The sequence below is a fragment of the Leucoraja erinacea genome, chromosome 11 (assembly GCF_028641065.1).
Source record: "Leucoraja erinacea ecotype New England chromosome 11, Leri_hhj_1, whole genome shotgun sequence".
Classification (NCBI taxonomy): Eukaryota; Metazoa; Chordata; class Chondrichthyes; order Rajiformes; family Rajidae; genus Leucoraja; species Leucoraja erinaceus.
This window is the reverse complement of record NC_073387.1, coordinates 4319923-4336749: the sequence shown is the minus strand read 5'-3', so window position 1 is coordinate 4336749 and position 16827 is coordinate 4319923. Positions and strand designations below refer to the sequence as shown.

Sequence of the window (16827 nt, the reverse complement as noted above, 5' to 3'; positions counted from 1 at the left end):
TCCAGAGATGCTGCCTGTTCCGCTGACTTACTCCAGCATTTTGTATCTATTAAATGTCCTATTCATGTGAAACCCAGTTCTTCGGCCTTCTTGAACTGCTCCCACGGCATTCCAAAAAGGTGGGCTGGCTCTCCAACCTCACCTGCATAGTTTTTACCAGAAGCCCCACCTCTTTGTATTTAAGATCACCATCCTTGAGGTAGGGTGGTCATCAGCCTGGATTGTGTGGACATTCCCATAATGGTGTTACCTAGGGCACTGCAAGATTCTGAGCAATCAGGAAGGAACAGTGAGAAATACTGGTTACACAAAAAAGCTGGAGAAACTCAGCGGGTGCAGCAGCATCTATGGAGCGAAGGAAATAGGCAACGTTTCGGGCCGAAACCCCTTCGCTCCATAGATGCTGCTGCACCCGCTGAGTTTCTCCAGCTTTTTTGTGTAACCTTCGATTCTCCAGCATCTGCAGTTCCCTCTTAAAAACAGTGAGAAATACTGGTTGGACAGGATGTAACCTAGTCCTTCTGTTGCATTTTTGAAAGAGTAAGCCTCAGCAAGTTGGTGCAGATGCACACATGGCATTCCAAGTATACTGGCATGTGAAGGGTCTGGACTTTAAAGTACCTGGGTGGAGTTCGGAGATAAGAAGAGGAGGACATCTATCCCTCATCCTCACCCCACCACGGTATGGCTGTATGGTAATTTGAATTTAACTGTACCTTAATTGGTACATGTGACAATAAACTGACCTTGAAACCTTGAAAAGGTTGCATCCTTCCTTGTTCTCCCACCAGCTAATACCGGCAGTTTCCTTCCTTATTTCCCAGCCACACCAAGTCTGGAACTGGCTTTTTCAACTGGTGTGTAGAAAGGAACTGCAGATGCTGGTTTAAACTGACTTTATTATTGCAGTTTTCCAACTGCTGCCCCAACTGGATTGAATGGTGGAGCAGATCGGAAGGGGTGCACAGCCTACTCGGCTCATACTTCCTATTGCCTTGACTGCTTGGACTGAATGTCCAGTATCTGTGCTGTAAATTCTAGTTAATGAAATAAAACACTTTAATCAGTGAGCATATACCGTGAGAGCATCAGTCTAATGATTGGCGTACATCTCCTCCCAATTTGCAGCTAGTCCACCAAATGCTTTGTTTTTAATCTTATGAATGAATGAAGCATGATATGTGTTAAATATATAGTATTTTAACAGTGTTCTTGAATTCCTGATCCAGGAGAAACATCCTTGCAGAACATAACCTTTCAAGTGCTCTCAGAATCTTATTATCAACTCTGAGATCAATTTTATTTTATTTTTGAGTTCTCTTCACAGTTGCTTGCAGTGATGCCCAGGAGGTTAACGTTTAATTACTGATGAAGAGTCTTTGATCTAAAACATTAACCTCCGTCTAAGAGGGCTATTAGAGGCTGGAATCCAGTCTGAAGAAGGGTCCCAACCTGAATCGTTACCTATCCATGTTCTCCAGAGATGTTGCCTGACCCGCTTAGTCACCCTAGCATTTGTGGGGTTTTTCGTAAACCAGCCACCCCTGACTAGTCTGAACAAGGACCTGGACTCAAAATATCACCCTTTCCTTCCCTCCAGAGATGCCGCCTGTTCCACTGAGTTACTCCAGCATTTTATGTCTCTGCAATTCCTTGTGTCGACTGGAATCCATTGCTGCATTTTGCCTGCACTGCCACTGTGACAGATAAGGTCAGACATAACTGCTGCTTCTGCCCTTCAGCAAATCCCAGAGTAAGTTGTTTGCCAGAGAAATTCATTAAAAGCACGTCACGTGGTCACGGAACAGGTCGCCAATCAACAGGTTATTTTGGGGGGCGATCATTCAAACTAAAATAATCTATCAGTATGCCTTCCTGCTTCTCCTCCCCCACCCCATCTGTACCATTCACTTGTGGATATAAATATTAATATGATATACACTGAACATGTGGAGTTTTTATTCTCCCCATCTCACCACTGATCAATAATGACATTAGCTCCCGCAGAGATAAATTGAACTTCTGTCTGCTACCAGGTTGTCAAGAATATTTCACTTGGGTAATTTCAGTCTTCCTGCATCAAGGGTCGGTTCGAATCCAGCATTATACCATCGGGTCAGGCGGGACTCAGTTGTTACCTTAGAAACTCAAATTTAGACCTTGTTTATAATATAATAAATTTAGACCTTGTTCTTAATGAAATGCTTACATTTTGTTTTATTGAAACACCACCAATCTTTTCATATGTCAAGGGCAGGTTTCCAGGTTATATGAAAAGGATAGACAATACTGGAATGCACCGCTCGGATCTTCTTGAAAAATATCACTGGGTTAATGACCCATGCCATTATTAATATGTAAACCTACTAGCACGCAGACAGCTCATGAATTGTGATTCTTTGACTTGTTTTATTCAGTGGCCAGTACTTGGCCTCAACCTCGGCTGAGTCACTGAACAAAGCAATTTTGCACATTTTCTGCCATTGTGCATTAACTGCGCATTAACCTTTTAATGGCTGTCTAGTTTAGTTTAGAGATACAGCACAGAAACAGGCCCTTCGGCCCACCGAGTCCACGCTGACCAGCGATCCCCGCACATTAACGCTACCCTACACACACGAGAGACAATTTTACTTCGGGGTCACGTGAGTGACTACGTGAAGAAGGCCGTCAGCTCACTTGGCGCGTCATTTACGTTGACTCGCTTTGCGCAAACGAGCCGACTGGCGGCAGCATTCGCGCTGTCTAGCGGTAAGTTTTAACCTACAAGGTAAGTTTTTACACTTACCTCTGGAATTGGTTTTTGTTTTGCAGGAAACTCATTTTCAGAGTTTGCCTGCTGAATTGGGGGCGAAGTCGGGACGGGCCGCGGGTAAAACTGTGAACCGCGGGAACCCCAGTCACGGATAGGGAATCCCGGTCATGACCTCGGGGATACCCGGAAATGGACCGCGGGACCCGCTACAGAGACCGCGGCAGTGCGAGTAGTGGGTGGCGGTCGAAACTCGCCTCTCGAATCGCTGGCAGTGGAGCCAGCAGCGTCGGACTGATGCCGACAGCACCAGGACAGCCGTTGGGGGTTAGTCACAAAAATTGTATCTCCCGCTCTGCGGAGGGGAGAGCAGGGAAGAGGCCCAAACATTTAAACATACGGGCCAGAAGTACCCAGGCAAACCCATTTGGAGGGTTAGCCATTTAAATTATATCTCCTCTCTGCAGAGGGGAGTGCAGGGAAGAGGCCCATTCATTAAAATAACCCAATTGGAGGGTTAGCCACAATTTGATCTCTCGCTCTGAGGAAGGGAGCGCAAGGAGAAAACCCACAAACAAGTCGGGTCAGGAGGATTCCGGATGCAGTGCCAGATTTATGTATAAGCTAAACAAGCTATAGCTTAGGGCCCCCACTTTCTAGGGCCCCCCGAAAAAATTGATGGGCCTCGAGGTCTAGGGGGGCCTCCGGCCAAGGCAGAACACCTACCGTTCAACTCTGGGCGGCCCCCCTCTCTATCTCTCCCTCTCCATCTCCCCCCGCTATCCGTGTCCGGGCCGCCGGGCTCCGCTCGCTCCTCATCCGCCGGCACGGCAGGCCGCCTTGCACATGCGCACAACCACGGCCAGCACATCATCGGCCGCCCTGCGCATGCGCACTGTAACGTGGACCAGTTACATGTTGGTAATTTTACTCGTGTTTTTTTTGTTCAAAATGACAATGGAAAACAACATGAGTTTCAGATCTGGTTTTAAAAAACAGATAATAACATGTCATTACTTTTACTGCACAACATACATAGGTTCCAAGCAGACTTGGAATTGGGACCTGAGTTGTCTTCGAGGCAGGTCCAGTATTATGGGAAGGATTGCCTTTCAGGACAGGTGACAGATGGAGGATGTCACTTCATCCAGGTTTAACTCATATGTGCAGTACAGACTTTCATTATAGTAAATTTTGTTACGGTCTAACAACTGTTTTATAGGAGCTATATGGCAAGCATCAATCTCAAAGATGCATGCTATGCAGTTCCCATTCACTGGAATAGTCAGAGATATTTGAAATTTACCTGGATGGGGCTATAATAACAGTTAAAGCGTTGCAAAATAGGTTAACTACAGTTCCCAGGTTTATTTAACAAATTTCCAAACGGAGCTTGGGCTGCTCAGAGCTCAAGAACATTAGTTATCATTTATCTGGAATGATGTTAAACGCTGGGTTTTGCTAAATTAACTGTTATAGGTCCAAACTATATTTGAAGTATCAGGATCCCACCCATCCAATTAAATTTAAAGTTGATACCAATCAGAACTACTGATTATTGGGATTAGCATTTAACTATCAACTAACAAGGGATTCCGCCCTGGAGCAAGAGATGCAATTAACAGAAGCCTGCAACAACCTAATTGGTTATTAAGCAGCTTTCTATTTCATCAAGATGTAGTTGACAATATAGCAGCTGTGTATCAGCGGTACAAATTGGGCTTTGCATTTCCTGAAGTTAAAACAAGCAAAGAATTAACCTCTCTAGTACCATATAGGTCATTACAAATAAACCTATGCTATTCTCAGCTGAAGCTACCGAAATCACGATGGTGGCAGTATTCAGTATTGCTCCAGTATTTTTGGTCGGGTATACTTAGTATTACAATTGATACTAGTGCTCAAAGATGAGAAGTATGGTATGCCATCTCCAGTTCCGGAGGTGGATGCGGGTTGCATAAGTACCAATTTTCAGTAATTGGTATCAACTTCCTATAACTCGGTGCATTCTACACGTTAAAGGTTATTGTAAGAATGTGCACAATCTGCACGCTCAACCCCAAGTTAATACACTATGGGGGTGGCATATGTTAGTCACATGGGTGCTATGAAGTTTAAATATCCTGTGATATTTACCTAATCTTATTTTGAAACTACTATCCCATGTGAAATCTATGAAACACAGGATGGATGATGGACTACAAGTATTTAATGTCATTTTGGCTCGATGGAACATCGAATATCGATATATTTGTGGGGTTTGCAATTTATCCAGCCAGACACTGCCTCAGGCCTCAATTTGCCTGACTGACATATGCAGCCATGGTTCCCGCTAATATAGGGAATTATACAGATCCTATATGGTTATTCAAAGCATAAAACTTGCTGGTACAGCCTGGGACTCGGGAGACCAGCGTCTGCATGATACATCAAGTCATTGACAAAGACTCCGAGATGATTTCCTGCGCTGTGGGTAGTTAGACAATCCGTGGAGTACTCACTGCAGAATGCAGGATAGCACCAAAAAAGAGGTAGGACATCTCCACTTCAGCAGATGGGGAACGGTTTTAGCTGAATACACATGTTACATGCTATACAGCACGAATAACTGATGTCCTAGAGTTCATTTCATATGAGTTTTTGACAATTCTCAGTTACAGTGCCATTAAACGGTGCTAACGTGCTTATCATCATATTTGCTGCAGCAAGTGGAACCCACTCTATCGGGCCTCACCCTCTGATATCCAGAATTATATAGGATATCTTAAACACAAGTTCTCCCAGGCCCAGGAACATGGGAGTATGGGACATGACGTAATGTTAACATTAATTCAGCAGGGGGCTCCAGCTACATCCTTATCTCAAGCCGGCTCTCAAAGGTTAATAATCCTCATGGCACTAGCCTCAGTGCAACGGGGCCCAGTCATGACATACATTACAGGGTGGTTACATATGTTAAGAACATAAGATATTATGTTTGATTTAATAAACCAGAGCTAACCAGGCGTGAGGTACATACAGTTTCAAAGCATACCCGATGGACCATCGGGAATGTGTGGTCACACATTCACAACAGCACGTCTAGATCACTTAGAGCCTCAAGGCCCCAAACGAAACAATGTTTTGTGGAAAAAATATATATATATAAATTTCATAACAAGTTTAGGTGGTAAAACGGGAGTTTGGTGAATGCAGGAGTCAATACTAATATTTTAACATGCACTCCTCCGGGGCTGATACCACATCAGCTCATAGGATTATGTACGTTACTTTGGACCACATCCTAGCAGCAGCAGGATGGTCAAACAAACACATTTTACCAATTTTTAATACAACTCGTTGCCAAATCGGGGGTATTTGCCAACTCCATTTTTTGACTGTTCATAGTTTCCTCTGGATGAAAGGGGACGTTATTATTTTCATTGGATGATCAAGCATCAGCATAACAAACCAATTCATGTCTGAATGCATGAATCTTTTTTCACTCATCCATGGTCACTTCATGCAGTGTGTTACGCATGGATTCGGTTCCAGCATGAAATCACAGAGCTTTGAAATCTTCACCTAGTCACTCACGTGACTCCGAAGTAAAATAGTAAGATTAAACGAGAACTTATCAGTTTGAAGTTTGATCTTGATTTTATGAGGAGTTACGATGAGCGATTACGTGCCCACCGCTCCCACCCTCATATTATCAAGGTCATATGGTAATTCTAGTTCTCAAAATCTTACTATGTTCATGGTCAACTACTTGTTTCTGTGATTCCACACCGCTGCTTTGAGGTATCGAGCACCAAGTGGGATGACGGCCTTCTTCACGTAATTGCTCATCGTACTCCTCATAAAATCAAGATCAAACTTCAAACTGGTAAGTTCTCGTTTAATCTTACCATTTTACACTTATACCAAGCCAATTGACCTACAAACCTGTACCCATCTTTGGAGTGTGGAAGGAAACCGAAAATCTCAGAGAAATCCCACGCGGTCATGGGGAGAACGTACAAACTCCGTACAGACAGCACCCGCAGTTGGGATCGAACCCGGGTCTCCGGTGCCGCAAGCGCTGTAAAGCAGCAACTCTACCGCTGCGCCACCGTGCGAATCGATCAGATTTGCCTCATCCAATAATGTAAAGTTTAAATATCCTGTCTCATTCCTTCAATCGTTAAACGGATATCGAGGAATTAGAAAAATCAGACCTTAAATGAATAGATGGTTTTTCATCTCCCTTGGTCAATTTTCTTCCTCAATTTAACATGTCTTTCTCTCTATTCCTGTATATATTTTGACATTGAATTCTCTGCTTCAAATTTACTTATTGTGATCATTTTTCAAAGTTTTAATCTCGGTAGTTAAAGAGTAACACTGATGGTCCTAATGCCCCTGTCCCACTTAGGAAACATGAACGGAAACCTCTGGAGACTTTGTGCCCCACCCAAGGTTTCCGTGGGGTTCCCGGAGGTTTTTGTCAGTCTCCCTACCTGCAACCACCTGCAACCTCCGGGAACCGCACGGAAACCTTGGGTGGGGCGCAAAGTCTCCAGAGGTTTCCGTTCAGGTTTCCTAAGTGGGACAGGGGCATTATATTCACTGTGCCCAAGTACTACATTGTTCCCAAGCACCACTGTGCAGTTTACATTCCAGCAAATTCATGAGTAAAAGTTTTAAAAACCATTCAAATAAAATGGTTGCTACGAGCTATGCCACAGTTAATTCAGAAATCGGTGGTGCAAAGGGACTTGGGAGTGCCGGTGCACAACTCACAAGAATTTCCCAACATGTCCCAGCTACACTAGTCCCACCTGCCTACATTTGCTCCATATCCCTATCCAACTGTTTCTTAAACATTGTGATAGTTCCTGCCTCAACTAGATCCTCTGGCAGCTTGTTCCATACACCCACCACCCCTTTGTGTGTGTGAAGATGTTACACCTCAGATTCCTATTAAATCCTTTCCCCTTCAACTTAAACCTATGTCCTCTGGTCCTCGATTCACCTACTCTGGGCACGAGACCCTGTGCATCTACCCAATCTAATCCTCTCATGATTTTATACACTAATAGCGTTATAGTAACATGAGCTTCTCGTGGGATGCTCTTGCAGTATGTGTGAGTTTATATTAAGTGCTTGCATCTTTTTAAGAGCCACATCCTTCACAGTGTGTAAAGCAGGGTTGCAAACATGGGCCAACTGAAAGTTGTAAGTTATACGGCACGTGTGCGTCTAACAATACTCCTGGCATGGTTCCACTGCTTCAGCACAGCATTAGTATCATATCCAGAATAATAATTCTCATCTCGCACAAAGGCAGACGAGTCCTGACAGACGTCGTGCTCAAGGCTATATTCCATCCACTGCTTTTATCAGCCAATGCTTTATAACTGCACACCAAATGAGGCATGTGTAATGTGACCTTTCTCACACCCAACCATGATACCGAGTGAGTTGGCAAACGAGGGGCAGAATTGGACTGAAAGCGAGTGTCACAACTCAACGAATGCAGCGCCGGAGACCCGGGTTCGATCCCGGCTGCGGGTGCTCTCTGTATGGAGTTTGTACATTCTCCCTGAAACCGCGTGGGTTTTCTCCGAGATCTTTGGCTTCCTCCCACAGTCCAAAGACGTGCAGGTTTGTAGGTTAATTGGCTTAGTAACTGTAAATATTGCCCTGGTGGGTGTAGGATAGTGTTAATGTGCGGGGACCCCGGCGGTATCTCTAAGCCAAACTAAACTAAACAGACAAGGGCCTCACTTTGCACCCTGAAGGAGTCAGCATGATTTCTAAGGTTATGCTGCAATAACCAAACTGCCATCTCACTTGCTTGCTAAACAAACTGTGTCATAAACGCAGGATGTGAGCTAATAGTCTGGAACAGCTGAACAGTCACCAGAAGCAACATGTCCATTCAGATGCATCCCAGAGTCTATAAGCCTTGAGCACTTTCTGCCAGTGTTACTTCACAAATGTTTTATACTCAGTAAGCCTAGATTAAACACTTCACAATGCTTACATTTAGAACGCCTGTCAAATAGTAGCACATAGCAACATATGATGAAAATGCAGTAGTGTGGGAAGTTGGGAGATCGCAGAGATGAAACAGAAACTGAGTTCTCCATATTAACGTTGGGGTCAAGGAAAGAGCGTTCAGGTTACGACCCTGTTTTCGCCAATCTTTCCACCGCCACGCACAAGAAGCGCAAGTCAGACACCATCGTATGCAGATGCCGAGAAGTGTGATCAGCTCTGGCTGAACAACTTCTAATCTTGTGTGTGGACTCGACAAGAAGAAGATATCAACATTTAGAGGATGTCTATATAAAATATAGTTGGAGAAGCTAGAAATGCATACAATGATCAAAAAATACAATATCACTAGGCAGCCATTTAAGATTTATCAGTGCATTAGCGTTTAGTTAAACAAATGTGTAAATTCATGCCAACAACTTTGCGACTCTTTAACTAAACAATTCACGATAGATGAGATCTTAAGATTGCTCTTAAGGTGGAGCAATGTTACGACAGCCACCATCTTGACTGAGGTGTCTCGTAGACAAGGATCCAAAACACCAACTTTGCCAGTGCTCCTATCATCCTGCTTTCTCACATTCAAAGTCAACCAGAAGACTGCCTTAGATAAAATGTTACACAGTTACACAATATCTTTTCCCACTGAGTTTAAAGCATCATAAGTCTATCTTGCATAAAAAGAGATACAAAGTGATGGAGAAAATTAGCGGGACGGGCAGCATCTTTGGAGAACATGGATAGGTGACCTTCCAGTTCAGAGGTAAACCAGCATCTGCAATTCCTCATAGCTAGACCGTATGACACATTTGCTTCAGTTTTGCGAAACAACTTTCTAAATTACTGGCTCATTTTTGATGGATTTCTATGGCAATTCGCCATCTTTCTGACAGAGATGTACCAATGCCTCACCACACCAATGCGCTGAGACCATTCGAAACCCTTCATTTCATTGTCCAAGTGCCCATTGAACAGGTCATGGGTTGGGAGTCTACCTTGTGATGAAGGGCCTTGCCATGTCCCTATCCTCATCTGTACCATCTTGGTTGAGCAGTAATTGTGAAAAACAAGTGAGGCTGGGGACATTGAGTGGTTTATTTAATTAAGGCAAGCAACAAACACAGTTGTGCTGGCAATTTTGAGCCCATTTCTGTGGTAGGACGTGCTGGGGTCCAGAGGAGGTTTACGAAAATAATCCCAGAACTGAGTGGGTCAACATGTGATGAGCGTTTGACGGCACTTGGGCCTGGAGATGAGAAGGATGAGGGGGCACCTCATTGAAACTTACCGAATAATGAAAGGCTTGGATAGAGTGGATGTGGAGAAGATGTTTCCACTAGTGGGAGAGTCTGAGACCAGAGGTCATAGCCTCGGAATAAAAGGATGTTCCTTTAGGGTGAAGGAGATGAGAAGTAATTTCTTTAGTCAGAGGGTGGCAAATCTGGAATTCATTGGAAGGCTGTGCAGGCCAAGTCAATGGATATTTGTAAGGCAGAGATAGAAAGATTCTTGATTAGTACGGGTGCCTGCGGCTATGGGGAGGAGAATGTGGTGAGCGGGAGAGATAAATCAGCCACGACTGAATAGCGGAGTAGTTTTGATGGGCTGAAGGGCCTAATTCTGCTCCTATCACTTATGAACGTACGAGCTACTGTAAGGTCCACTGATAAAGTGTAAATTAGAGACCACAGCTGGCACCCTGCTGATGTGTCAGCTGTTGCTATACTTCAACAAGGAAGCTATTGGGATACCTCATCTATAATTATTAGCTGTTGTAGAAAGTTAACTCATTATTTTATATTATGATGAAGTTATATATATATGCGCAAATATTCATGTGCACAATTTTAAAATGCACAATCAGCAATGAAGCAAATCACTGGCTTTAGTACTAGCAGCAGTAAATATAGGAAAGTCATCTGGATCAATGACCCTTCACCTGACACGGTAACTCTACTTCTCTCCTCACAGATGCCGACTGTTCTGCTGTGTGTTTACTGCATTTTCTATTTTCCTTTCATTTATCCAAACTCTACGTAGTTTTTTATTGCTTTTCACTTGGGTTTGTACAATTGGTTGGAGGAAACAACTATTTCTCGAGGAATTTGTTGCTTTTTTTAAGCCCTCCAGTTTTTCAGACTGGAGGCATTTCAGTAGTGGTGGGCCTCAGTGACCGGTGCTAGGCCCGTCGCTGTTTGTGGTTTTGATCAACAATTTGGAGGAGAATGCAGGCACGATGAATAACTTTGCAGATAAAAGTGGGTGGTATTGTAGATAGTGAAGATTGTTATCAATATTACAGCAAGATCGTGATCAGTTGGGTCAGTGGGCTGTGGAATGGGTAGTGGACTTTAATGCAGTTAAGTATGAGGTTTTGCATTTTGTGAAGTCAAATCAAGGCAGGACCTTCACAGTGAATGGTAGTGCCATGGGGAGTGTTGTAGAGCAGAGAGATCCTTGAAAGCGGCATCTCAGGTAGATAGGATGGTCAAAAAAGATTTCAGTACATTGGCCTTCATCAGTCGGGGTAGTGAGTATAGAAGTTGGGATATTATGTTACAGTTGTAAAAGACATTGGTGAGACTGCATTTGCAGTGTTGTGTTCAGTTTTGGTCACCTTGCTATAGCAAGGATGTTGTTAAGTTATAAAGAATGCAGGGAAGATTAATTCGGATGTTGCAAGGACTGGAGGGCCTGAGCTATAGGGAAAGGTTGAGCTGACTTGCGGCTTTATTCCTTGGAGTGCAGGAGGATGAGGGATGAACTTACAGATGTATATAAGATCCTGAGGGGAATAAATAGGGTAAAAACACAGTCTTTTACTCAGAGTAAGGGAATGAAGAACCAGAGGATATAGGGTTAAGGTGAGAAGGGAATGATTTAATAGGAACCTTAGCAGCAACTTTTTCACACGGATAGATTGTGGGTATATGGAACGAGCTGCCAGAGGAGGTAGTTGAGGCAAATATTATAACATTTAAAAGACATTTGGACAGGTATATAGGAAAGGTTTAGAGGGAAGTAGGCCAAATGCAGGTAGGTGGGACTAGTGTAGATGGGGTATCTTGGTTGGCATAGGCAGGTTGGGCCGAAAGGCCTGTTTCCATGTTGTATGACTCTATGTCACTTACTTGCTACAGTGCAGGAGAAGACTGTTCCACGCATTAGTTTTGTCCTGGCCCCATCTGAGTAATGCCTTCAGTCACACCCCTCCCCACCCTCTTTATTTCCCTGCAGCCCTACAAGTTATTGACTCTCTCACATACCCACTAACATCCTCGATTCGCTTGTCATCCACCTACACCCAGGGCAAGTTACACTGGCTCGCGAATCTTTGGCAAGTGGGTGTCACAGGGAGAGCATGCAAACCTCACAGACAACACATGAGATCAAGATCAAACCTGGTCCTGGACTTGTGCTCTGGCTCCAGGGAAACAAAATGCTTTCCCCCCTAAATCTACCAGTGGGGGTGCAAGTGCTTCACATCTCATTCAACAGCACAACACAGAGAGTGGGAATAAACCCCTGGAAGAAAGATTACACCAAGAACTCCCACTCACAGAACAAAGGAGAATCAGCACAATTATAATTTTTCTTTTCAGTAAAACACTCCTACCAGTGTCTGAATATGGCATGACTGAAAGATTCTGTAGCCTTTCATAATATAGGAACGCTGGGTCCAAATCGAGCTCATCCAATAACAAGTTATTACTTATCTCTGGCGCCTCAGCTATTTTCTTTCAATCTTGGCTTATTTATGGCCTTGAATGAAGCACGTTATTACTGCAGGCTGCCATCTTAATGTCTGTATGGAAAAGACAACCTGTCCTCCATATTATGTTCCATATAATTTACAGTCATACTCAATGTTCATGTATCAACTGTAATCTGTGATACGACACATGGTTGATTGAATGAACTTACCCGCAGGGTAGTGATTGTGGAGGGGTCTTTGATTCTACCATCTTCATCCTTCAGGTTGTATCCTTCCGGCCTCTTGTCCCGCTCACTGATCTTCCACAGTTTAACTGTCTTATCTATTCACAAACAGAGAGAACTTGGTCAGTCCTGTGGAGCTTATAATATTTGAAAAGAAACCCAGTTGTTTGTTTTTTTTGCTTTCCCAATTCTGATGAACGGCCGGAAATGTCAACTCTGTTTCTCCCTCCGTGGATGCTGCCTCACCTGCTGAGTGTTTCCAACATTTCTGTTTTTAGTTCACATTTCAAACACCTGTGTTTTTTTTTCCTTCATAGGGCATACTTTGCATTGGCCCTGTGAAATTCTGGCCTACTAATTCAGATCACCCTGCAATCTGTCACAAATGTCACCGAATATCCTCGCATGAAGTCCAATTGTTTCTATCCTTTTTAAAAATATGTCTGCAGAACTCCCCGGAATGAATCCCGGTACATTTCTAGCACGTTATTCCCATGGACATTCGGGGGGGATGCAATGTGAACTGGGTGATTGAACAACAGTGTAGCGGGGATGAGGAGATGCGGAGGAGTCCTAAGAATGACATGGTCCATTTCAGCGACAGAAAGTGTTAGGTTGGGGAGGATGGGCGGATGGATGGACAGAGGATGGGAGATGATAGATGGGAGACAACACAGGGCTACACATGATGGAATTTGATAGGAAAGGAAGGTGAAACATGCAAATCAAATAAGGCAGGAAGGAATGGGAAATAAACTGGGTGATCACGGGCTGGGGAAGGATGTGTTGGAAGGAACTGCAGATGCTGTTCCCAGGCTTCAGACTGCAAATGTCACTCTGAAGAAGGGCCACGACCTGAAACGCCACCCATTCCGTCTCCCCAGAGATGCTGCCTGTCGCGGCTGAGTTACCCCAGCATGTTGTATCTGTCTGGGGAAGGATGTGTCTGAGAAAACCTGGAGAGATAGGAAGGAGAGAGGTAGGGACAACCAGGGAACAGGTTGCCTGAAATTGGAAATTCAACGAGCAAAAGTTGTTAAAGTGTTGGATCAAATAATCTGATTCAAAAGCAATACTGTCCTGACAGAATTATGCCCTGTCGCAAATGTCCCTAGACAGGTGGAAACTATGTCCAAAAGTCCTCTGTACCCGACTATTATTCAGAAGGCCTCAACCAAATACATTAATCACAATGCAATTTTTCCATGAAATAATTAATATAAAGCACAATCCGTCACCAACACCAAGCTCTTCCTTTTACCTACCATTGGTTGAGAGAAGAAAGTAGGCTGCATTCTGCTGGGGCAGCCACCTGATTTTATTTATCTTCTCCTCGATCTCAAGACTCTTCAGATAGTCAAACTCTGGTTCATGGCTCTGGAAAGTGCTGTAAACATTATACTCCCCTCTGCGATGGGACTGATTTTTGCTCTGAAAACAAACAACAAAAGATGATGATACTTTATTGTCACTTGTACTGGAGCTAGGCACAGAGACAATCTTAGTTTTTTCACACACATTACACAAAAGAGTCCCCACAATATCACAGAAACACACAGGCCATTATTATTTTGATTAAGTGACACTCAGATTTAGGAGTTCAATTTCAGAAACATTTTGGAGATAAATAGCACAAAAACAGCCCCTTCGGCCCGTTGCATCCATACTGGTAATTATCCACCCATCTGAAAAATGTTGTGCACCAAAAGGTCACCTGTCCATTCCTTCCACAGATACTGCTCACCCGTTGAGTTCCACCAGTACTTTGTGTTTTGTTCAGGATTGCAGCATACAGTAAGCAGTGTTTTGTGGATCCACTCATCGATACTCTTCTCGGTTTTCTTCTTGTCTCCCCCTTAACTACCCTCCTCTCCCAGTTTTCTGCATCCAAGGTACATTAGGGGCAATTTTCAGTTTCAGTTCAGTTTAGTTTATTGTCACACTTACCGAGGTACAGTTAAAAGCTCTTTGCTGCGTGCTAACCAGTCAGCGGAAAGATAATACGTGATTACAATCGATCCATTTACACTGTTTAGATACATGATAAAGGAATAAATGTTGCTGTAGGAATAGAGATTTAAGAGTGTGGAGCAATTGTAATGTGAGTTTGTAGATCTGCTTCTGTGGATAGTACTCAAATAGTCGCGTGTGTTGGGCGCCGTCTTGGATGCTTGAAGTCCAAAAAAATGTCCACGCATTAGTTCACCTGCCAACAAATCGTGTTCAAAGACAATATTTTCCCTGAATATTAAGAAAATAATTTGTCTTGGGGATGTTACAGGGAGATAGAGTATAGGAAGAAGATCAGCAATGATGTTCATAAATAGCAGAGCAGGTTGAAGAGCTGCAAAGGCACCTCCTGCTCTTAATTATTATATTCCAAATTACCATGAGGTTCAAGCAGCCCATTTACTAGTTTTATGAACGATAGTGGTAGACCGTTGTCTATACTATTACTAAAAAATTGCATCTTGACCTCTGCGTTGTTTTTAAATTTGCGCAAAAACTGTACCCGCTGGAGAATAAAGTCCCGGAGGCGGGCAGAGTCCGTGAGCATGTTCAGAAGCTGCCCGTCCAGAAACCCCCGAGAATAAAGTTGAAGCAGCGGAGTGTGAGCTATGTTCGCGGGCGGGGGCGGGCTGTGTTCGCAGGCGGGGGCTGAGAGCGCGACAGCACTAGGGACGGGAGCAGGTGAGTGAGTCCGGAGCCGGGTCCTGGAGCCAGGAATGCAGTCGGAGCCGGGGCTGGGAAACGGTGAGCCCACACCCCCTCCCCCACACCCACACCGCCCTCCTCCACACCCCTCCTCCTGCACACTCCCTCCACCACACCCCCCCTCCCCCACACCCTCCCCCCCCACCCCCACCCCACACCCCCCCCCCCACCCCAACCCCCACCCCCACCCCCCACACCCCCACACCCCCCCCACACCCCTTCCCCTACATCCTCTCCCCCACACAGAGCTAAGATGGCTCATACGTAGGAAGGAACTGCAGATGCTAGTTTAACCTGAAGATAGACACAAAAAACTGGAGTAACTCAGTGGGTCAGGCAGCATCTCTGGAGAAAAGGAATACAGTAGGTGACATTTTGGGTCAAGACCCTTCTTCAGACTGAGAGTCAGGGGAGAGGGAAATGAGAGATATAGACGGTGATCTATAGAACAATGAATGATATACAAAAGTAATGATGATCAAGGAAATATGGAGCCCACAATGGTCCATTGTTGGCTGAGGGCTAGATGATAATGAGTTATACAGACCATGAGACCGTCTAGGATGATAGTGAAGCTAGTACAGCGACTAGGGTGGGGGAGGGGCAGAGTGAGAGGGGAAGCAAGGGTTACTTGAAATTAAATAAATCAATATTCATACCGCTGGGTTGTAAGCTGCTCAAGTGAAATATGAGGTGCTGTTCCTCCAATTTGCACTTGGCCTCACTCTGTCAATGGCAGAGGCCCAGGAAGAAAGGTCAGTGTGGGAATGAGAGAGAGGAGTTAAAGTGTTTGGCAACTGGGAGATCGCTTATGCCAAGGCAGACTGAACCAAGGTGTTCAGCGACATGATGGCCCAGTCTGCACTTGGCCTCGCTGATTTTTAGGAGTCCACAATTGGAACAATGGATACAGTAGATGAGGTTGTAGGAGGTGCACGTGAACCTCTGCCTGACCTGAGTGGACTGTTGGGGTCCCTGGACAGAGTTGAGGGAGGAGGTATAGGGGCAGGTGTTGCATCTCCCGCGGTTGAAGTGGAAAGTATCTGGGGAGGGGGTGGTTTGGGTAACCAGGGAATTGCGGACGGAATGGTCTCTACGGAAAGGGGCGGAGGGGCGCAGAAGGCAAGATGTGGCTAGTGGTGGGATCTCGTTGGAGGTGGCGACAATGCCTGTTATAGCTGCTCTCAGCTACGCAGTGAAAGGCAGAACATGAAGAGCAACGCTATCATTCTTCAATCTGTTATATGTTACGGCTGATGGGGTGAAAGGTGAAAGACTACTCATGTTCACTAGTTAAAGGAATGATTTATAGCCCTGTCCCACGGTACGAGTTCATTCCAAGTGCTCTCCCAAGTTTAAAAAAAACAAACTCGTGGTAAGCACGGAGAATGAACGTA

General features: G+C 44.6%; 1 protein-coding gene across 5 annotated transcripts in view; it reads right to left on the bottom strand.

Annotated features, from left to right (window-relative positions):
* The window catches only part of LOC129701422 (serine/threonine-protein phosphatase 2A 55 kDa regulatory subunit B beta isoform), a 565371-nt gene that overhangs the window by 90756 nt on the left and 457788 nt on the right, over nucleotides 1–16827 (bottom strand). For all 5 annotated transcript variants that reach the window (XM_055642585.1, XM_055642587.1, XM_055642586.1 and 2 more), the window contains 2 exons: nucleotides 13981–14146; nucleotides 12701–12813 (listed from right to left, as the gene is read on the bottom strand). In XM_055642585.1, the coding sequence (XP_055498560.1) occupies nucleotides 12701–12813; nucleotides 13981–14146 (279 nt within the window). The remainder of the gene's footprint in view (nucleotides 1–12700; nucleotides 12814–13980; nucleotides 14147–16827) is intronic.